Here is a 23,696-nt window from a genome sequence, read left to right as displayed (position 1 = left end):
CAGTACACCAAACCCAAAAAAGCAGAATCCCATCTGGCCCTCACTTCCACCGATACCACCCAGCAGTATCAAAGGAAGTCCCTGTACAGAATCAAAACAGTCAAGTTCAGCCCTGGCCTCTACGATCCATCACACAAACACTATTCGATAGGACCAGCATAACAGCAAAAGAGTCAAGACGTTGTAGAAAAGGGAGGAGATCAATATAGCATGAAAGGGTCAGAAGAGTCAAGTCACGAAGTCCATCAGAAACACGAAAGTCAATCCAAAGAATATCAATGGAGGTCTCCGGAAACGAAGAAAGAAATAAGTCCTGTGCGGGCGAGGACTTTGCCGAACTTGCTGGCTGGTCTGGGGCTCCAGTCGCGGGCTGCTGTAGGTGCGCAGATACAATAGGCATCAGATTATAATGATGCTCGGGGCTCTCCTCTCGGATAAAATCAAGCTTCGCGGGGGTCACAATATGTTGCGGGTCTGACTCTGGGCTAGGGTCCGATCTCGGACAAAAAGTCTTGATGCGTACAGTCAAGTTGTGGAGAGCAGCCTCCATTTGCCAGTGAAGAGCCCCGATGGCGGCCATTACAGTCCCCAGTGTCGGTCCACACGTCGTCCGATCCATCTCCGCTAATCGATGACAAAGCAAATCATCAACCCCGGAGGCCGGCTACTCCGGGGAAACCAACTGGAGTGGGGTGGGCGAAGGTGACTGGCGACTTTCAGGCTTGGCGCTCTGTACACCGCTGCCGAGAGCGGGGCCCCCCCTCCCCCCGCGGTCCCTGAGGGCTGCCGCAGGGTCCCAGGAACCGGACCCCCACTCACCGCGGCATCCACGTCTCGTCGCCGTCTGGCCAGTGTACGCAGGGACTCGAGACCACCACCAGGATCGAGAATTCGTGTCACTCTGATGAGAATGGACCCTGCCAGGTACCCGCGGCCCATATTGTTCAACTGAAACCCGGCTGGGTCAGTACTCGAGCCCCCGGCTTATAGTCTGGAGTAGGCCCGAAAATGACAGACGGTTTAACTTCGTCAAAAAAGGTGATAAAGACTCCGGGATTGCGCCCCTGGACTCAGACGATTCAGACACACGGGAGTCCGGCGGGAGGTCAGGATTAAGTTCAGGATATATCCGCCAGCGACGGAGGTCGACGGAGCCGGGAGCTTATGCGGCCATCTTGGTTGCTAGCGTAGCTCCTCCCGTGTTAGTCATTTTTAATCCACATTTTGCCACACAGCATAAACCGTTTTTCACAATTCTCTTATGCTGGGCCAAAAACCAGTATAACACATATGCATATAGTTCAGATTGATGTATCTCAAATACCCACCCCCCGTTATAACCATATCGAGGAATGCATCCCACTGAATTAGAAGCATACCTCCGCAATCAAGAAACTCACAGGCCTATGGGCTCCACAGAATCTGTAAAGCACATACATCTCCTACAACTCAAGACGATCTTCCAAGCACTAAAGACCTTCCATACCTGGTTAACGGGCAGGGCGGTGGTGACCCAAAAACTGACATCGGGGCCTTTACTTAGGTGTGGAGTGGTGTTGGAAACCACCGTCGGATCCAATGGAGGACTTCAGGAAAGTGCCACTGCTAGAAGAGGAGAAAGCGTCCATGGGAATCCAAACGTGAATTCTTGTCGAAGAGTACCTGAAAGCAGAGGGGACAGAGTCTGGTTCACAGGAGAGTGACCAGGGGCTCGGTAGACAAATGCCCACCGATGTCTGGTGCTTTAGGATAGTTGACAGTGATGACCTTGACTGTGCAGCTGTGGGGAACAGGCGACAATGAGGATGACCAGGAGACTCATACGAGCTGTCCCACGAGGAAGTCGAGAGCTATGGGGTCTGGGTCTGGCGGGAGCCCCAACAAGCCTTGGCTAAAGCAACCCACGCAGAAAGTCAAAGTGTATGGTTCAGACCAGCCACGTCCAGGAGACTCACCACAAGCAGGGGGGTCAGGGCAGGCCCGAGGCAATCTGGGAGCCTATGGAAATCAAAGGTGAGCCTCAAATGCACCCACAGGCCAACGGCACCGGAGTCGCGAGAGGACCTCGAGCAGCTAACCAAAAGAGGCAGGCTACGATGCACATAATGCGGTGTGGCCAATGATTCTGGTCATAGGAGGTGCTCTGGGTTGAGGCTACTTGGAGACCGAAGATCTTCTTGCAGAGAAGTCAACAAACTTTTAAAACTTCCAAAGGTGACTCGGTACCCAGGGGTTTGGTTATTGTACCCCCCACTCGAGCTGCTGGCCTCATACTTGGTCAGAGGGGAGAGCAGGCCTCGGGGGCTGAGTTGCAGAGCTCTTGGAGTGCAGAGGAGCTCGGGATCTGCAGACCGGTCATCTTCGTTGCGGTGCCTGCGAATGCAGGTGAGTGACTCCTTCACTTCAAGGGAGATTACTTTGGTTGTCCTTGATGCTTCACAGGCCTTGGAAGGTTTCTGGAGGATGTACAGGCACAGACTGGAAGGGAGACAAAGTAGGTCTCAAACGAAGTCCAGATTGCACAGACGGCAAAAGTGCAGTGGTTTCAATTCTAAATCTTGTCCATGACAAATCAAAGGTCCTACAGCCAGGTAAGCCCTTAAGTACCCATGGGAGAGGGTTGGAAAGATTCAGGGGGACCCTGTCAGGGGAGGGCCTGGACAGCGGGAGGTTACTCCCATGTCCTTTGTCCAGTTTCTGGCCATAGAGGGAGTTAACAGCTCCAAGGACTGGTTTGAACTGGACAGGGACACCAAAGGTGACTCTCTTGCAGACTTCCAGGCGCTGGCAAGCGCACCCACCCAGTCCTAATACACTAATTCCTGTCTGGGAGGTGGTCATACCTCCCTGTGACAGGATGACTATTGTTCTGCCTTCTCCTGCTTGAGCTTGGCTCAGCAGTAGGAGGGCAGAAATGTGTCTCAGGTCGGCAGCAACCATTTTGGGCCGTCCGGAGCTAGAAGACTGGTACTGGGAACACCGAGAGCCCCACAAAGGGCCTTCTTGGTTGGTAGAATCATACCACCCACACCGGTTACCGATGTGGGGTTATGATTCTAACATATTTGACACCAAACACGATAGGGTTTGTTGCAGCCGTTTTCGCGTTGGTCATCACGCAGTCACTTAATGCCCGTCTTTATTAGTATGGCTGCTTCACTGACAATCCGGGAGAATGGACTCCGTAAGCTGCTAGGGCGTCCTGCTCATGCAGGGGCACCCTGCCTTCTGGATTGTAAAGGCCTGCAATAGGGGTGACTTATAGGTTTTAAGTGCAATGACCCTTGGATATAGTAAACCTATATCTCTAGTAAGTGATGCATGCACCAACTTACACAGGCTGATTAGTAGGATCCCAGTCAGACTAGACAAAACACAGCTTAGTATCAGGCAAAAAGTGGGGGTACCCATTCAGAAAGATCCTACACCATGGTTTCCATGTTACAGGAAAACCATAAACCTAGAAAGGAAAGGACTGACTATAACGCGTCTGCTGAATCCACATAGTTTATGCTTACTACTAAAGAAGGCTTCAAATAAAAAAGAACATACATACCAAGCACCCAGTAACCCATAATACACATCTACACAAAGCATTAAGGGTTCGCCCGCTACATCACATAAACTACAAACAGTCTGGTTAACTAAACAACCCGCAAATGGTTGGTAACAGTAAAATCAGGGATCTCTAAATCCACGCATAGAGCAGACGTAAAATAACCAAATTCAACTTTACCCAAAATAAGGATGTATTTTTTCATGAGAATAGAAGAATCCATAAACCAAGCATAAGAATACAGATATTAATACTCTTTTGATTGTGGGCCAAAAATATATATATACTTCAATATGTGGTACACCCAACAAGCACTGCCCCTTTTTCTAGGGAAAAGGTGACCCTTCACACTCACTACGATAAATACCTGCACATAATATTAAACCTATTCACCTGGCTTACACAATCGCAAGGCATAAGGAGAAAAGAGTCTGAGAGTTAGGGGGTTGTTACACAAAGGTGGGTGGTAGCCGAAGCCAGAAGGATCCGGTTTCTCACACACCCATTAGAAGAAAAAAAAATACAAAACAAGTAGCACTTTCCGACTTCAGCCACTAGGTGATGGGATATATGCATAGTATGTGAATCTAGAAGAGTTCAAGCTGCAAAACTACTTTTACAGATAAGTAACTAGTTTCTTCCATCCTTATTGACCCAAAAATAAACTTCAACAGTAGGTCTGATGACTGACTCCTCTTGTCTCTTTGTGCTTCTCCCACCAGGACAGTTACTTGGTATACATCCTGAACGAGCTGGCTGGAAACTCCTTTATGATCTTCTGCAGCACCTGCAACAACACCCAGAGGACTGCATTGGTGCTGCGGAACTTGGGATTCACTGCCATCCCGCTGCACGGGCAGATGGGACAGGTACAAATGGGTTTGAGATCAGGAGTCTCAGGGGCTAATGTCTGGCTATGTGCGTAGCATGTAAAGTTGTTTATAGAAACTTGTTCCGCATAAATGGGATCATCCTTCTAAAGGACTGCATGGAGTTTGGAATAAGTAGGTCCAGGCAGACAGAATGTGGGAGTTACGCCTATCTAATTTACGGATGGATGGGACGGTGCAATGGGTGGGGTCAGAAGAACCGAGTAAATAATTGCTCCCCGCAGCATGGGCCAAGATTCAAGGGACACTTGAGCGCTATCTCATAGAATCTAACATTGCCTTACCAGAACACTTGTCACCCCAAAAAATAATTATTTAGTGGGTGGGACACAGTAGTTGGCATCTTTTGTGTCTCCTCCTCCACGCTGTTTTGTTGAGAATAAGAAACCTGTGCAGACATACTGGTGAGCGTCCACCATCTTATTCAGGAGGTAAGGGTTATAAAAACAGCTGCACCATCTGTGTAATTGCACATGCTCATATCTACTAGTGTTGGAATAGATTCCTTGAACTTAACATGTCTTTGCTTTTTCTGTCTTGCCCTTGGACACTCTGAGCTGCTTGATACCGGTCCAAGATAGGCCCTGCCTTCCCAATGCCTTTCTCTGTCATATTAAAGAGCTCTAATACTACATGCTACTTGTGCTGAAGACACAGGCAGGCAGTGATTTTTATTTTTATTTGTGGTCAGGTCCCACTGTTTGTCTGTTCCATGGTTCATACCAAAGGTTGCTACACTCTAACCACTTAAGTTCCTGAACAATAAGCAGAAAATATGTAGTACTGGGGCAGGTCGGTAAGCCAAGGTTCCAAGATATTCATCGGAGCTTTTCTTTGGGGGTCCAATATATACTTCATATTATGACATATGAAGAGGAGCTCCTCATGCTTTTGCACCTATGAAGAGAGATGTAATGCGGGGAATTCCCATCCCATCCCATCCAATCCAAGGAGATGGTTGGTGCATTACTGGCAGAGACAGGGCCTGTTAATGGAGGTTCAAGGCATGATCTCACAAGAATTCAGCAGAGGTGGCAGGGCACCCACTGAAATGTTCCAGTGGGTATTCAGAGTGCTGGCTCCCCTTCAAAGTAACCACATTTCGTTATGATCCACCTTTTGTAGAGTTCGATTACTGGATAGATTGCTGTGTAAATATCTTCCTGAATTCATATACCATTGATCAGGTCACCAGTATATAATCCTATGGAGCTCCTTTCACTGCTCTATTTATCAAGTCTATTCTCACACTATGATATTTGCTGCCCTACAGTTAATATTGCGGTCTTGTCTACACACACTAACATATCACCCGCTTTCTCTTCTCAGAATAAACGCCTTGGAGCGCTCAATAAATTCAAAGCCAAGACGAGATCCATCCTTTTGGCAACAGACGTGGCGAGCCGCGGGCTGGATATTCCCCACGTGGACGTGGTCATCAACTTCGACATTCCAACGCACTCCAAGGTGAGTTTGGCAGCACAAACACGTTCAGAGTCACACAGTTATCACAGCCAAAGAAGCGATCATCATCTCAGAACCCCAACAAACAGTCACACATACTTCAGAAGCACATTCCCACTCTAGCATTCTCACACATGTCACCACAAAGATACTGCCGCTGGTGCACTATAACACATAACCAAACTGGCTTTCACACACCCCAGATGGTGCTCTAATAACTGTGTAGATACTCTTGCTCATTCCTATAGCAGCGACATTACACACCGTTATGACCGTGTGGGGAGGACTCCATGCTGCCCTACTACAGCCCCTGTGGCTGATCATAGTGTTCATCCTGTGACACAAGCACAGATGAGATGTTTTTTGGTGCGAACACAAATGAAGGTACAGGGAAAGGCTGGTGGTGCAGGTAAGGACTGTAGAGATTTCTTTAGTGCAAAAACCGCTCTGGCCTGACCCGAAGCACAGCAGAAACAAGAGTTTCTGATATAAGACTTCTAATCTCCAATTCCTCACATTTTGAATATTTCCCCATGAATCCGACTGGATCTGGAAATCTTTTCAGCAGTACCTCTGTGCACCGCTTGGATGGCCCCGTGCAGCTCTGCACTAACGCTGTTCTTCTCTGGAAATGAGCCTTTATAGGACCCACTCCCTAGAGCTGACGGCCGTTCCTTTCTTTTTGCGCTACCAGATGCGGATTCAGAACTACCTCTTGTCTCTGAGACTCTTTACGGAAAGTCACCTCCCAAAACTACAGGTTTTAAGCAAGTTAGGACTGTCACAAACGTCTGACAGAACCTATCCGGTTTGCCTGTGGTGCCTGGGATCAAGCCACAACTCTAAGGCCTGCAAAGACTGTACGTTGATGAACCCGAAGGCCATACAACACTGAGGTCAAACTCTGTACCCAAGCACCCTAAAACTTCTTAACAAGCGTGGATCAAGTCAAAGGGTCTGTCTCATTCCCATTCCTTAAATAGCAGGAGTAGTTTCCAAGGTTGATTGTTGTTGCACTCAGTCTTCAGGTAAGTCGAAGAAAAACAATAAAAAATCCAAGCAAGATGTAGCCCCTTCCCACCTCTCCCATTCTCATAAGAAGGGCCCAGTGTGTTGCTCCATGCTGATCACTGGAGCCTTGATGCTGATGCCAACTGAGGACGAGGTGACTGTGGTCCTCTCGGACTCCTAGTCGGTGCGGCCACAACATCGACTGAGGTCACACTTATTTCTGTCAAAGCGCTACCTCCCTAACTTGACTTACCACCTTTACAGGGAAGAACACATATGTTGAATTCCTTATTTGCTACATATTCAGACAACGATTATGATGCAGGTGTTGAGAAGGGCAACCATAGCATGAAGAAAAATGGTATAGTGTCCTTCAAGATTCAATCGGCCTTGATATTTCCCCGGAGTCCAGACTCCTCTCACACCCGACCCGGCTACTGAGGATGGTCAATGGTCATGTGTAGGGTGGCCAAAGTCCTTGACCTGCAGCTCCTTACCTTAGAGGTCAAAATCAATGTTGTGACGGAAGTGCTCCTGCCGATGCAAATATCTACTGAGCAGAAAGATGTACTATGACAAGTAAGAATATTCAAAATATTTAGTAAAAATCCTGATAGTGAATCCTGTAAGAGTGCATCTCTGGGTGAAAAAGTGGTGCATGTGAGGAGATCTTCCTATTTAGGAAGTAATGCCCTCACACACCCGTGAGTGTGTCATGCTTCATCGGCGGGTTTTTGCTCCTCGGGGTATTGGCACTGCAATTCCCTACAGGCCTCAGGAGAGGACTCTTTGGCAGAGATCTTTTAATCAAATAGCTGTGATGGTGAGTGCAGGTGTGTGGTATAGGTGAAATTGTGAGTTAAAAATACCTAAGGAGTACCAAAAAACGAATTTATTCAGGGGTCCCTTTGGTAGAGATAAAAGCAATGTGTCAATTGTTAGCTCTTGGCAATGAAGAGAAACAATTGAGCAGCGTGTGCAGATATTTCAATAATTGTACCTGTCAGAAGGCACAATCCTCTAGAAATAGCTGAACCATCAAGGGGTTTTCCAGGTGGTGAACCGTCTGGTAGGATCTTTAAATTAGGCAGACAAACTAAGCCTGTGATGCCTAGCAGATCACAAGTGGCAGTGACACCCTTAGGTGGTGCAAGGTCTCTTTGTGACTTTGGCTCCCTCTATTTGCCACTGCTGAGAATGTGCAATGTCAGCAGGTGTGTGCTTTGGACTTTTCATGGGGTCTCTTGCTAAGAGACTCATACTGCTGAAACTTCTTCTGCCCAGAGTTCTGAAGATCAGGACCGACTGGACCAAAGTAATCCTAGTGGCCCCAGATTGGACACAGAGTATGTAATCCATAACTCCTGGGTTTGAGAACCTGTCCTCCGATCAGGCTGCCCCTCTGGGAGGACCTGCTGTTACAGCAACAGAGCAGGGTTCTGCACCTGGGCCTTCATGCATGAAGATTGGGTGGACAGCTGAACACCTTTGACCTTCCTCCAGAGGTGGCTGATGTCTCCTTGGCAGCGAGGCAGCGCTTGTCGAAAACTGTATAAGCCAATTTTTGGAACAAATTTGTGATTTCTCACATACCCTCCCATCCTCCCCATTCTGCGAATTGGTCTCTCTTCATTATTAATATCCCAGGTCTAGGAATATGCACACTGGCCACAACCGGTTGACTTTTGGGGCTTTGTGATTGGGTGGCATGGACAGTATTGAAAGTAACTGATGTCAGCACCAGGTAGTGGCACCTATATAGTCTCTGTGCATCATTTCTGAAGCCTAGCGGTTTCCGTGCAGAGCTGCTCAGCGCTACCTACCAGCATGCAGAGGTACTGCTGGAAAAATTTCCAGATCCTGTCTGACACTTTAGGAAATATTCAAAAGGTGAAGAATCTGCTGTTGGATAGCGTGTAACCAGAAAGGTAAATAATTTGTTGTTATTGTTACACTCAGTGGCGAGAACAAAGTCTCGGTCATGGCATCTGGTAATAATAAATGGTGGCGACTTACTACCCAAGACACAGCTCCATATCAGAAATTGTATGAATGAGTATTGTGAGAGGCTAATTCTGTCAATGCCTGCGCAGTCACCTGGACCAGTAAGTGTAGGGCACTTGGGTATCTTACCAGCTTGTATGAGCATTAGTGAGCCAAATGCCTGTTATTAGGAGGATATCAGAAGATTAGCCTTCCAAGAAGTGTTCTGAAAACATAAGATGAAGGTATTACTGTATATATATGGTGCTTCTATAGGCCAAGCAGGGCTCCTTTTGTTCTACAGCTTCAGTCGGAAGCCACGGATGCTTGCAGACAACATCCTGTAGAAGAGGTGATACCTGAAGGAAAAGGATATCTAGAAAAGGGGACCCGTGCCAGGCTCCCAAAATGGTGCCCACAATCAAAAATGGATCGGTACTTGTACACACAAGTACAGATTCCAGATTGCATCAGACTGAGTGGCCCCAACTTCGGCAATATTAGTAGTAGGCTACCATCAGGATTGAATGAACAGCCCTCTTTGTTACCCGGGTATGGGACGTTAACTCTTCGAGAAGTGTACAGGGGACATCCTTCAAGTTCATGTTAGCATTTTGGGTTAAATAATTCTAAGCTAACAAAAGAGCATCACTTTGTGTTCAGTTGAAAACTGTCAGAAAAACATGATCTGCATATTTTTGGAGAGCTTCTAATGTAAACATTTGGTGACAAATGTTTCTTGTAAAGGGTTTTTGTTTTCGCCTGATAGTATTCATGCTGATAAAACATTGGTATTTCATTGGGAATATGAAGGTAAGTATATCATACTGTGTTCTGAGTAACTCGAGTGAAAGTGAGGCTGCCAGTGGGTTTAATCCCTTCCCTTTTTTAGGTCTCGAAGACCTGCGTTGCAGCGCATGCACGCTGCTCACTCTGCAAGGCTTCTTGTGATTGATGTACTTTGAGAAGTGGAGTGTAGGCTCCGACCTTTCTTTCTATAGGCTTGCATCATCCCCCATGCTAAACACTGGCTTCACATTGTAAGTGAGGCTTTTTAGTCCCTCCTGGTTACTGCCCAACCGGACTGGAGTTTTTACTTGCAGCGGTACACACTATCTTTTAATCCGTGGGGATGCACTTTTTTTATTCCATTCCGCAGCTGCAGCCGGAAGGTAGTGTTTGTGTACACTAGTTTTGTTTACGTTTCTCTATTGGTTCATCGCGGAGCTGCATGCTGGAGTCGATGTATGTTATGCAGCGCAGCAAGACACCAACACTAAGCATTGTCTCCGGGGTGTGTGTTCTCAGCATGTTGTGTTAAACCCTCATAAAACTCCATGCTGTGTCACAATCCTTCACATACTGTCCGCAGCTGCCGAAAAGTTGATATCTGTCCGGATTAAGACTCGCGCAAGCGCTCACTCGTGGTATTAACTGCATGTTGTATTAAACCCTCACAAAACTCCACGCTGTGTCATAATCCTTGAAATACTGTCCGCGGCCGCCGAGAAGTTGATGTCCGTCCGGAACATGACACTCACACGAGCGCTCACTCGTGATATTAACTGGTAATGCTTGGAGTAATAATGCTTGAAGTCCTCGTATCATTGCCGACGTGCCCCACTCACAATGTATTTGTGTTATTGTCCTTCTATGTAGCTCACCTTTGTGTCCCTGTTTTTTTAAATGTCAATGTACGTGTATTTTAAATACATATCCAGAGCCCGGAAATAGTGTTTTTTTTATTAAATACATTTTCAGATTATATTGAGGCCCCAACATTGATGTCTTGTGCCGCAAGGCGAATTAATTTAAATATACTCAAAGACTGTTGTGTTAGTACCAATAGTAGTAATATTAGTAAAATAGTAATAATAATAATAATAATCCAAATAATTGTTTTTGTTCTTATCCACATAGGCGTGATAGCAACAGAAAACGTTTACCATATGGTTATTGCTGACATTTCTATTGTTTTCATTCTCATGTTACTTTTAACATAAGCCTGGTACTCGTATCACTAGTGTTTTAGTGTAATATATATATATATATATATATATATATATATATATATATATATATATATATATATATATATATATATATATATATATATATATATATATATATATATATATTCAAAATGAGAAGTGCTATTATTTTATTGTGGAAAACCCCGCACCTCCGCCATGACGCGTTTCGAGCCTCAACGGCCCTTGATCACATGACACGCTATGGAGTGCTCACAGGCTATTTAAAGTGACAGTGCATTCATTGTGCTGATTCCCAACATCGAGCGTCATCATAGACATAGAAGTTACCAATTTGACTCCTGGTTATCTCCTACAATTTAAAATAAATATTATTTTAAAACGTAGCCTTTTTACAAAACATTCATAATGTTCACGAATAATTTATGCATGGCTTAAAAACGTACATTAATACTAAAATAGTAATTAGAAACCATTATAACATTGATAGTGCAAAAACCATTATAACATTGATAGTGCAAAATTGCACTGATCTTGTTATGCATATGTGTAACAATGTTAAATACATATTGCGTTGGCAGATATTTGAATTGACGCATCTCATGCATATTTTGTAGTGTGTAAATATCCACACTCTAACAATCAGTATGTGAACCAGTATTCAGCCCAAGTGGGCAGTCAAAAATGAAGCTCTTGATTAAGTGCAAAATGTGCATATATTAAAATTGTAGTGCAAACCAACCTGTGCAAAGTATGAAAAATGTGCAAAAACACAATACTTTTTTTGAAAATTAATATATATATATATATATATATATATATATATATACAACAACGGAAAAGGCATAGATGTTAAAATAACTATGTTCATATTTGAGACAAGTCAATGATGTAAGACCTAAAAACCCCTGTCAATTGAGTGAGTTGTCATAAGAGCAGAGTACGCATAAAGCCAACCATTTATAGACACGTGTAAAAATCCTCACTGGCATTAAGACCTGATGGGTATTTGCTATCATGATCTAAAATGTAATGCGTTTCAAGTTTCCGTAGGATCCCCTCTCTGTTTCCTCCCCTTCTGAGAGGACTGACTGCATCAATCACATAAAACTTGAAAAATTTCAGATCCCTCTGATGACAGTCATTAAAGTGTCTGGCGACTGGATATGTTTCATCACAGTTGGTAATTGTCCTCATGTGCTGGAGCACCCTTTTATGAACCTGAAGTTTGGTGCTCCCTACATATCTAAGGGCACAAGGGCACTCCCGCACATATCTGAAAGAGACACGTTAGTATTAGATTCCTTACCTTAGAATATCCCCAGGCGTCAGACTGGATCCGGAAATTTTTGCGTAGCAGTACCCTTGCGCGTCGGTAGGCGTCGTCTGCGGCTCCGCGTCCGTCGTCGGCGTCGTGGGCGCCGTGATGACGTCGTCGGAGTACTTAGACGCCGCCTCCGCGTGCTGACGTCAGTTCTTCTTTTTTCCGCGCCAGCAAGCGCAGATCTGGAAAAAGCAGTAACCCTAGTCAATTTTGACTAAACTTTTTGATCCTTTTTGATTACTATTTCGAGTCTCTCGACTCCGAAACGGTGCCGATAGGGATGCCCGGCTTCAAGCATTGCGACGATTGCGACCGGCTGATGTCGGTCACGGATCCTCACCGCGTGAGTTTGTCGTGTTTGGGCGTCGACCACAACGACAAGGCCTGCTCCGACTGCCGGGCCCTCTCTTCGAAAGCCAGGCGGGAGCGGTCCCGTAGGCGACTCGAACTCCGGCAGTCGGTCCCGCGCCGCGAGAGGTCCCGATCCCATGGGAGGTCGAGGGACAGGTCGCGGGCCCGGAGCCTCCACAGCTCCGAGAGTAGGCCGCACTCCTCCGGGTCGAAGTCGTCGTCAGGTAAGCGGCACAAGAAGTCCAAGCGGCGTCATCGCTCCTCGGACTCCCCCCGACGCTCGCGCGATGCGGCCGGGGGTTCGGGTGACACCGCCCACGCGGCTCCGTTGGAGTCGCGGGCGCCGCGTCCAGCCCCATACCCTACGGTCCCTGGGCTCAACGCGATGCCGGAGGAGGTCGAGCGCTTCCTCATGGCCATGAGGAAACTCTCTCCTCCGACGGGCTCCGCGGCGCCTCCGGGCCCAGCGGACCCGTCTGGGAGCCCTAGCGGGTCGGCGGCTCCGGCCCGACGCCGTCTGGTGCTTCGGCCCCGACGCCGCCGATGCCTTCGGGCCCGGCACCGCAGGCCCCTGTTATCCCGGCGCCGAGGGGTCCAGTTGTTCCGACGCCGCCGGTGCCTTCGGGCCCGGCGCCGCAGGACGCCGCTGGTCCTCCTTCGGGATCTGGTTCGTCGCCGGTGGATCTGACGACCTCCCCGGCGTCGGGCCCTCAGGTGTCGCCCGAGGACGGCGCCGACCCCGGTTCTACTTCCGTTCCTGTTCGGCCGTCGGGGCGGCCCCGTTGGGCGCCGCTCCAGACGCCGTTGGGTGAATTTCACTTTTATGAACAGGCCCCATTGGCTGAGGACCCTGAATTTCAGGAGATGGGTGAAGGAGAGGACTGGGAGGGGTCTGAGGACCCTCTGACCAGGGAGTGTCAGTCTCGTGAGGACTGGACAGATGACCTTGGGGAGGCCAGTGGCCTGGACACCTCTCCAGACCCTGGGTTTGTCTCCCCTCCTACCGTGGCTTCGGAGGAGGGGGCAACATATAGTGTGGTGCTGATGAGGGCTGCCAAGGCCTTAAACCTTGAGCTCCCCGTCGCGGCCGTGAGGACTAACCTCCTCACTGAGGTCCTTAAACCGCAGTCAAGCTCGGCCGAGCCTCTGCTGCCCTTTAATGAGGCCTTGAGTGACGTTCTTCTGGGTACTTGGTCCAAGCCCGCTACGGGTTCGCCCGTAGATAGGAACGTGGCCAGACGCCACCGCCCCGCCCCGGGCGACCCATGTTTTCTGTCCTCCCACCCTACCCCCGAGAGCCTGGTTATCCAGGCCTCCAATTCCCAAACCGCATTCCCGTCGGCCCCGCCGGATTGGGAATCCAAGAGGTATGACCAGTATGGGAAGAAGATCTTCTCATCCATTAGTTTGGGCCTGCGGTCTTCCAACACCGCCTGCCTCTTGGGACGTTACACCCACTCTGTGTGGGATAAGGTCGCGGAAGTGCTGCCAGAGTGTCCGTTGGAGGTACGGGCCAAACTCGGCCAAGCCCTTGTGGAGGGCCGGGATGCAGCCAAGTATTCCATCCGGTGTGGGCTGGATACCACTGACTCGCTGGGTAGAGCGATGGCAACGACGGTGGCGGTCAGACGCCACGCCTGGCTGAGGTCTGCCAACTTCTCGGCAGATGTCCAGAGCACGCTCATGGACATGCCGTTCGATGGCCGTCGCCTCTTTGGCGACAAGGCAGACCATGCGCTTGAGCGTTTTAAGGACTCCAGGGCTACGGCCAAGTCCTTAGGCCTCTCGGGCCAACGCCAGCAACCGGCTGCCTATCACTCCTTTCGTGACCACGGAAGGGGTGCGCCCGCACGTGCCGCCAGCCACGCGCCGCAGGGCAATTCCCAACGCGGTGGCGGCCGTGGGAACCGCCGTCCGGGCGGTCGTGGGCAGCGGCGAGGTCAGTCCACACCTTCCCCCGCAGCATCCGCCTCAAAACCCTCCTAGTCCGTGCTTTCAGGCCCATGTGACGCCAGTGGGGGGCAGGGTTCGCCATCACCACCTCCACTGGCGCACTCACGTCGGACAGGTGGGTGCTGCAGATCGTCCGAAGGGGCTACTCCCTCCCCTTCGAGGCGACTCCTCCAACCATGCCACCGCAGAACCACCGTGTATCGGGGGATCACTTGCGACTTCTGCAGGAGGAAGTTACGGCCCTCTTGGCCAAAGGGGCCATCGAGCGCGTTCCTGGGCCAGAAGTAGGGTGTGGTTGCTACTCCCACTACTTTCTGGTGACCAAGAAGGGCAAAGGGGGCCTGCGCCCTATCTTGGACCTACGGAACGTCAGCGGCTTCCTCCGGAAGGAGAAGTTCAAGATGCTGACACTGGCTCAGGTCTTAGCTGCCCTGGATCCAGGAGACTGGATGGTGGCGTTGGACTTGCAGGACGCTTATTTCCACATCCCCGTCCTGCCGGCCCACCGGCGCTACCTGCGGTTCATGGTTGGCCACGAGCACTTTCAGTTTACCGTGCTCCCCTTCGGCCTTACCAGCGCCCCACGGGTGTTCACAAAGGTGATGGCGGTGGTCGCAGCTCATCTGCGCAGGTTGGGGATTTCAGTCTTCCCCTACCTCGACAACTGGCTGTTGAAGGCGGGCTCGCCCCTGACAGTCGTCAGCCACCTCCAGACTACGGCAGACCTCCTGCATCAGCTGGGGTTCTCGATCAATGTGCCAAAGTCACACCTGTGCCCCTCTCAGAAGCTCCTCTTCATCGGAGCGGTTCTAGACTCGGCGCAGTTTCGGGTTTATCCACCCGAGCAGCGGGTCCGGGATATTCAGGCTCTGATTCCCATCTTTCAGCCGTTATCCCGGGTTTCGGTCAGGTTGACGCTGCGGCTTCTGGGGCTGATGGCCTCCTGCATCCTGCTGGTGCATCACGCCTGCTGGCGGATGCGGGCTCTGCAGTGGGACCTGAAGTTTCAGTGGGCCCAGCATCAGGGCAACCTATCCGACCATGTCCTGATCTCGGAGGGCACTGCGAGACAGCTGCAGTGGTGGCTTACGGACCGCGATTGGGTCAGCGGCAGATCCCTCTCCCTACCCCAACCGGAGCACGTAGTTGTGACGGACGCGTCCCTCCAGGGCTGGGGAGGCCACATGGGAGAGGCGGAGATCAGAGGCCTCTGGTCTCCGGCGGAGTCCCGGCTCCACATCAACCTGTTGGAGCTCAGGGCGATTCGTCTTGCACTGAAGGCATTCCTCCCCTCTGTCCGGGGTAGTGTAGTGCAGGTGTTCACGGACAACACCACCGCCATGTGGTACTGCAACAAACAAGGCGGTGTGGGGTCGTGGATCCTTTGTCAAGAGGCTCTTCGCCTTTGGCAATGGCTGGAACGCCAGGGCGTGACCCTGGTGGCTCAACACCTGGCAGGTTCTCTGAACGCCAGGGCGGACGAGCTCAGCTGTCGGTGCATGATGGATCACGAATGGCGTCTGAACTCGGGAGTGGCGCAAGGCCTCTTTCAGCAATGGGGAGAGCCTTGGTTAGATCTATTCGCCACCGAAGAGAACGCGCAATGTCATCAGTTCTGCGCGTTGGAATTTCCAAGGCAGCACTCGCTCGAAGACGCTTTTCGTAGCGAGTGGAGTTGCGGTCTGTTGTACGCCTTTCCGCCTATACCACTTCTGCCCAGAGTGCTGAAGAAGATCAGGCGCGACCGGGCCCAAGTCCTCCTTGTGGCTCCGGACTGGGCTCGAAGGTACTGGTATCCCGAGCTACTCAGTATGTCAGTCGATCCCCCGGTTCGTCTGCCTCTTCAGGAGGACCTTCTGTCGCAGCAGCAGGGGACGGTCCTCCACCCGAACCTGTCCAGTCTCCACCTCCATGCTTGGAGATTGAGCGGCGACAGTTGAGGCCATTTGACTTGCCTCCAGAAGTCTGTAACGTCATTCTGGCAGCCAGGCGTCCCTCCACAAAGTCGTTATACGCCTGCAGGTGGAACAGATTTGTGGCATGGTGCACAGCAAAGGCTGTGGATCCTCTTGCTGCCCCTCTTTCAGAGGTTCTTCTCTTCCTTCTTTCTCTTGCCAAGCAGGGCTCTGCTCTGGGCACTATCAAGGGCTACCTTTCTGCCCTTTCAGCCTTTCTCAGGCTACCTGATCAGCCTTCTTTGTTCAAGTCCCCTATTGTGAACAGATTTCTTAAAGGCATCACTCACACATTTCCCCCTGTTCCGTTTGTGATGCCTCAGTGGGACTTGAACCTGGTTCTAACTTTTCTGATGTGCGCTCCCTTTGAGCCACTTCACAATTGCCCTCTTCGCCTTCTGACTCTGAAGACTGCTTTCCTGGTTGCCATCACCTCTGCCAGGAGAGTGAGTGAGCTCCAGGCTCTTTCTTGTACTCCACCTTTCCTTTCTGTCCATCCGGACAAAGTGGTGCTTCGTACCAAACCATCTTTCCTGCCCAAGGTTGTTACGGCCTTCCACATTGGGCAGTCTATCACCTTGCCTACCTTCTTTCCGCCTCCGCATCCCTCTAAAGAGGAAGAGCGGCTCCATCGTCTGGACCCAAAACGTGCGCTCTCGTTCTATCTGGATCGCACACGCCAGTTCCAGGTGGATGACCAACTCTTTGTTGGTTACGTGGGCGCTAAGAAGGGGAAAGCGGTGCACAAGAGGACCATCTCCCGGAGGATCATCTTGTGTATCCAGGCATGCTACTCTTTGGCTAGGAAGCAGCCCCCTGCTGGATTGCGGGCTCATTCTACCCGAGCCACGGCGACTACCACTGCCCTGGGCAGGGGTGTGCCCTTACAAGACATCTGTCAGGCAGCTACGTGGGCATCGCTGCACACGTTTGCAAGACACTACTGCCTGGACAGCCAAGTCCGGAGGGATGGCTTCTTTGGCCGTTCCGTCCTCCAGGACTTTCTGGTGTAAGTATTGGTTCGCAGACCCACCACCGGGGTTGGTATTGCTGGGGTATCTATTCTAAGGTAAGGAATCTAATACTAACGTGTCTCTTTCAGATGCACAAGTTACTACTTGTGTAACGATATATCTGTAAGAGACATTAGTTAGTATTAGATTCCTTACCGACCCACCCATCCTCCCCGTTCTGCGAACCAATATCTAGGGTTAGGGTTGTCCCCTTCAGGGCCCTAGTTTCAATGGCACCAGTGTTGGTTTTTAACATGGCTCTGCGTTTCTGGCGCGGAAAAGCTGTGTCTAAGAACTGACTGCAGCACGCGGAGGCGGCGTCTAAGTACTCCGACGACATCATCACGACGACGGACGCGGAGCCGCAGACGACGCCTACCGACGCGCAAGGGTACTGCTACGCAAAAATTTCCGGATCCAGTCTGACGCCTGGGGATATTCTAAGGTAAGGAATCTAATACTAACTAATGTCTCTTACAGATATATCGTTACACAAGTAGTAACTTGTGCATATGGCATACTCAGTTTTACATGTGGAGAAGTGTGGCTCACAGGTTAGAAGCGGCAGACCCTGAAGCGGAGGTCGGCCCTGGACCAGGGTTCAATTTCCGTCGCGGCAGGGTCTTGGGTCAATGTCCGCGGACTCTATAATTCATGCCTAGGTGCCTAAGCTAACCATGGGTCCCACTCTGCAACTCTGGGCAATAGCTTGCTTAATCACCTCAATGGCCATATCAGTGCCGGGGATGCCTGGCTTCACCTTGGGGGTGCCCAGGAGGGACCATCTCACAGGGAAAGCCAGGACAGGTTCCCCAGCGGTATACAGCGCCAGGACACTGCGTGATGGAGTAACAGTGCGCTTTACAAGTATACATTTACATGTACATTTACATTTACATTTACACTTGAGATATTTAGTGATTGGAATGGCCTTATCTTTAAAAGGTGTAGTGTAAGAAAGCATATTGACTCCATGCTTACATGCCTTACAGGAACGTGCATTTAAAAAATCCTGTACGTGAGCTGAGCCAGTTCGTCTTAGCCAAGACTTCTGGACTGCTGCTAACTAGGCTATTCTGCATTGAGGCCGCTTTTCTATATGTAATAGTGGGAGATATACAAGATCCCATCTTGAGACTAGGATCATTTCTGATGAGCCCAATGCTTATTCATGATATTGCTTATGGCAAAATGTTGTTTACTGTATGTAACTGTATGTAACCACTAATCTAGTTGGTTCCGAGTTTGACATAGGACTGGTGGCTTTCTTCATTGTTTTAGTTGTGAGTGCCTCATCTCTAGTTAGGGCATCTGTACGTTTCATGGCTGCTTTAATTGTCTTATCTGAGTAGCCTCTAGCTAAGAAACGTAAACGGCATGATGCCGGAGCTTCTTTAACATCCTCTTGTGTGCTGCATATTCTCTTAATGCGCAGCATTTTCCCTTAGGGGATGCTATGGATTAGATGTCTTGGATGATGGCTAGAGGCGTGCAGCACAGTGTTTCCTGCAGTGACCTTACGATTGACGTTGGTTGGATAGTGTTGTTATCAATGTAAACCTCCACATCCAAAAAGTTAACAGACGTGGCACTCAAGTTAGAGGTAAAATGCAGATTCAGTGAGTTGCAATTCAACTCCTTGATAAAGGAACATGCTAGACTTTCCTCTCCCTTCCAGATAATAGACAAATCTATATATATGTATGACGAGGGGAACGGGGGAGAGGTTGTCGCGATGTCGCTTAAGTTTCAAGACTCTGCTTCGGTGCAACATCCTGTGATTCTGGGCAATTCACTTAATCTCCCCCTGCCTAACACAAATGGATGTGTCCTTGTGTAGTGTAACTGGTGCTCGTGTAAAGCACTCCAATAACTTCAGGTCGAGTTCGCACTATATATAAAAAACTGCAAATTGAAAACAAAGCAAGGGTATGCCTAAACTAGTGAATCCAGAAAGTCTTCAAGCTGCACAACTACACTGACAGGTAAGAAATGATATGTTACATGATCGTTTACGCATCCTTGCCGTTCTGTTTGTTAGCGTCAAACACTGGGTGACACCTGATCTAGGTTCAGAACCCAGAGGTGACTTTTGAAAACACCTTAAGATATATTCCAATAAGGGTTCATTATTCTATACAACACCAGAATGGTAATGCGTCACATGCATAAACATTCACTCGCTGATTTGACTGGCTGGTTTTTTTTTCAAGTGAAGCTGTGCACTAACTATGTGAACATGTTTAATTTTCTTCACTCATGAATCAGAGAGGGAGAAGAGATCTGGAGGTAGAGAGAGAGAATGGATCAGAGAGAGAGAAGAGAGAAGGAGAAAGAATGGACCTGAGAGGGAGACGAGAGAAGGAGAGAGAATGAACCAGAGACGGAGAAGAGAAAAGAAGATGGAGAGAGAAAATGGACCAGTGAGGTATACGAGAGAAGGCGAAGAAGAGAGAATGAATCCGAGACGGAGAAGAGAAAAGGAGATAGAGCGAGAGAGAGAGAAGGGATGGACGGACGGAGAGAGAGACTTAGTTCGAGGAGAAGGAGATAGAGCGAGAGAGAGAGAAGGGATGGACGGACGGAGAGAGAGACTTAGTTCGAGGAGACAAAGGCAGAGGCTGGGTTGAGCTGTCTTACCATCCCTGCTTACGGCTCCCCACTCTGGCCTTAAGCACACGTAAATAACTATCTCTGGCTTTGCATGTATTACACATCACGTCACTTCAGGGACCCCTGCCCCTCTTATTACCTGCTTCTTTTGAGCCGAGAGGGGCACATCACCTGGGTTTAAAATCCCCTTCCAGCTCTGGCAGGTGTGTCGTGGATGCCACTAGAGTGTCCTGTGCGCTGTTCAATAATGCAGCCGACCAGCCCGAGGGGGCACGGTGCTGACCAAACTACACATCTCCCCTCGCTCTGCCTGGCGGTGCTACATGAGAAACTGGGTGCGGCGTAGTATGGTATTTAAATTATATTGATATAGCGCCTACTACCCACGAAGAGTCGTTGAAATGCAAAATACTGCTCCCTGGGAAAGGGGAGCATTCAGGTGGGGTAAACGAGGCTGGAGGGGGGAGGTGGGTTAACACTTTAAAGATCACTACTGAGGCAACATGAGCCGACCAGACAAGATTCACTTCTTGGGAATGCTACTGGCGCGTCGCTTCCAGCTTTAACTGCCACCCAGCAGGACCATGGTATTTATATTTTCATTTCATTTTTATTGTGCAAACTCACCTATCAATGATTCGGAGCGCTGTACAGTGTATTGTAATAACAGAAGTAGAGTAAATAGTGTGTTTTTAATATTATTTAAATCAGAATTTCCCCCTTTCTTAGATTTTGGACTTTGCCCTGTCATTTCAAGTGCCTGTGGCGAGGTCGGTGGTCTTGTCGCAACCCTGAGTCTCGGCTGCTCCCCGCATGAGACACAGCTAGGCACTGGACTAGCACTAGCGCCTAGCTATCCTTGTTGTGCTGTCGTGGAAGCAGATGCTTGTTTGCTGCTGCAGAGGGCGGCGCCATCTAATCCTTAGAAGCCTTTTAAAATGACCATGATCTTTGCGCCTTTACAGAGACGTAGTTATTTGATGCCCCACACAAGCCTGGCGAATTATTTGAATAGCCCCCAAGATGCTGTGTGTTTCTGCAGTGTAATAACAAGGGGAATAAAGGCTTCGTAAAAACAAGCATTTGCAATGCAATAGGTCTCGCATTTACGCGAGTTTGAGCTATTGGCATTGTAAACGACAATGCCTTTTATTTATGTTTTGGTTTTTAAAACATAAATAAAAGCCATTGTCATTTACAATGCCAATAGCTCAAACTCGCTTAAATGCGAGACCTGTTGCATTGCAAATGCTTGTCATTTAGTGCATTCTGTCCTCTGTGGGTGGAATCTTCCAATAGTCTTATAGCTCTTCTGCCTCGGGCTATACCGGTTGTTAAATTCCCTCTCCCTAGTTATAGGCTCGGGCTCATGCCCTTTAAAAAGCGGTGTAGACCTCGGCAGCTGGCTGTAATAATGTGCCTGTTGCACAAGTAACTGCCGTAGAGTGAGGCACAGAGTAGCTTTATGGTAGCGGCCAGTCCACTGATGCCAGACAATCCGTCCCACACTAGTAGAGGCTCATCTGAAGCCTTCAAAGCCAAACCAAGTTTTAGTGGTGCTGCCATGGCTCGCCACCTGGGCAGCGCAGGACCGGTCCATTGTAGCACGTAATCAAAGTCTCAAGGCACTGTGCCTCGCCAGGCTTTGGTGTTTGTTGGCGAGCTGCATTTGCTTCTCACAAAATCCACACTCTTAGGAGTGTGTTCACTTCAAACACAGACATCCTCTTACTTGTGGCTACTTCAGCGTCGGTAGCTGGTTATTTTTTAACAGGCGATCATGCCAGATCCCTGGAATGTTTGTCATCCGAAGAAAATTGAGCGAAATTATACATTTTACAGAACAATTTAAAAAAAAAAAAAAAAGAAATGTCGTTAAAAAACCATTTTTGCAAGCCAAATACAGTTTGGAATGTTTCCTTTTTTTCCAAAGAGTAAAACAATGTTTTCGGATCCTACCCCCCTCCCACATTACTTCACGTTTTACTACTTTGCGTCTTCCACACTGAATACTGGTCTTGAAATTATTGTGAATTGGATTGAAAATCAGATGGGAAATTGAAAACGCATACAACACACTTCTACCCACAGGTCTAAACAATCAAATAAACAAACATGAGAGACCTGAAAGGACGTGACCCCTAACCTCTAACAAACTGTGAAAGAAATTCTCTTGACATGAGTTTTTTAGAGTCCTACTCAAAAGGACGGATTCCCATCACTCACCAATGGCGACATGCGTCATCATCTGGGTCTCCTCTTAGTGTCACACTAGTGACAGTAAGGGCTGCAACCCTTTCAGAAGGAAAGGGAGCTCGCGTATTTTTTTTAACAAGAGCTGTTAATTGTGCTCTCAAAAATAGTGTGCTTTACTGATGGACCTGCAGATATGAGCAGTTATTTTATGTGGGAAAAGAATTGTGCAGTGCGGAGATAGTTTGAAAAAAGTGAATTAAAATTGAGCAGGGAGAGAAAAACACTTGTATTAATGTATCCCAATGCTCAAACCTAAATAAAATGCAATAGACAGTTTTCAGCAAATAACTGTCTCATGGGTCAAAATGTTTCAGCAATTGAGGAAAACCTTTATCCGCTGCCTTCTTCAGGACCACAAAGAGATTGCTACTGCAAACGTGAAATCAGTAAGAACCGGTTGGAACCAATACATCCTTATCACCTGTAATCAGGAATGTACACCATGTGCTCTGCAAGTGACGAAATGCTAATGGCTTCTGTAACAAAAAATAATGAATAAAAATGCTAATCATAGCGTTAGGGTTGACACACTCATTAATAAACAATCCTCTCATGTTCATGAAACAAATATGTACACAGTCCATTCCTTATAGTGGTGTATTTACTCATCATCTATCATATTACATACTAGTAAAATGGCATTACATGCTTACCCGTAATGCATGAGAAGACCTCACCTCACCTGGCTTGGGCTCCGGAAAAAGGAGGCACCACTCTGAGAAAAAGTAGAGGACCACAAACATTATGGTACCCTACTTGTCTTATTACCCTGATTCATTTCTAAAATCGCAAGTTATTTATTCACAACTGCCACACAGGTCTATCTGGGGAACTGCCAGGTTATGTCTAAAAATCATATATATTACAGCCTGATGGACGCTGTCTGTTATTTTGTCAAATTCATGTATATATAAATGGTAAAAGTAACACATGATACTGAGTACTTATCTATGGCACAGTACTATACAAATAGACCATGCTGAGAACTCGCATTCCCGTTCTCATAATATCAGTGTCATAAGCTGTCTACCATTTGTGTAAAGGGTCCTATCCCTGTTGTTCACAAATGGGTTAAGTGTATAACAAGGTTATAGCTTTGTGCGTCCACATTCTGCACACTACGGCACCTGCGAGATCGTTCCCATTCATCTTGTGTTTCTAAAATACGCAACCAAACCTCAAGACACACTCTTTCATGTACGCGCGAACAAATGTATAATATGTTCGCACATATCGCAACTCACGGCTTGTGAGGAACGCGCGGACCGTTTCTAACGCAACAATGCTCAGAGGTACTATCAAAGGGCTCACCTATCTATCCGTTGGTACCTCTGGC

General features: G+C 48.5%; 1 protein-coding gene across 1 annotated transcript in view; it reads left to right on the top strand.

Annotated features, from left to right (window-relative positions):
• The window catches only part of DDX47 (DEAD-box helicase 47), a 229,183-nt gene that overhangs the window by 163,009 nt on the left and 42,478 nt on the right, over nucleotides 1-23,696 (top strand). Inside the window, exons 8-9 of the mRNA XM_078640767.1 lie at nucleotides 4,279-4,425; nucleotides 5,776-5,913. Coding sequence (XP_078496893.1) covers nucleotides 4,279-4,425; nucleotides 5,776-5,913 — 285 coding nt within the window. The remainder of the gene's footprint in view (nucleotides 1-4,278; nucleotides 4,426-5,775; nucleotides 5,914-23,696) is intronic.

The sequence above is a fragment of the Lissotriton helveticus genome, chromosome 1_1 (assembly GCF_964261635.1).
Source record: "Lissotriton helveticus chromosome 1_1, aLisHel1.1, whole genome shotgun sequence".
NCBI classification, from domain to species: domain Eukaryota; kingdom Metazoa; phylum Chordata; class Amphibia; order Caudata; family Salamandridae; genus Lissotriton; species Lissotriton helveticus.
This window is presented reverse-complemented; position numbering and strand designations above follow the sequence as displayed.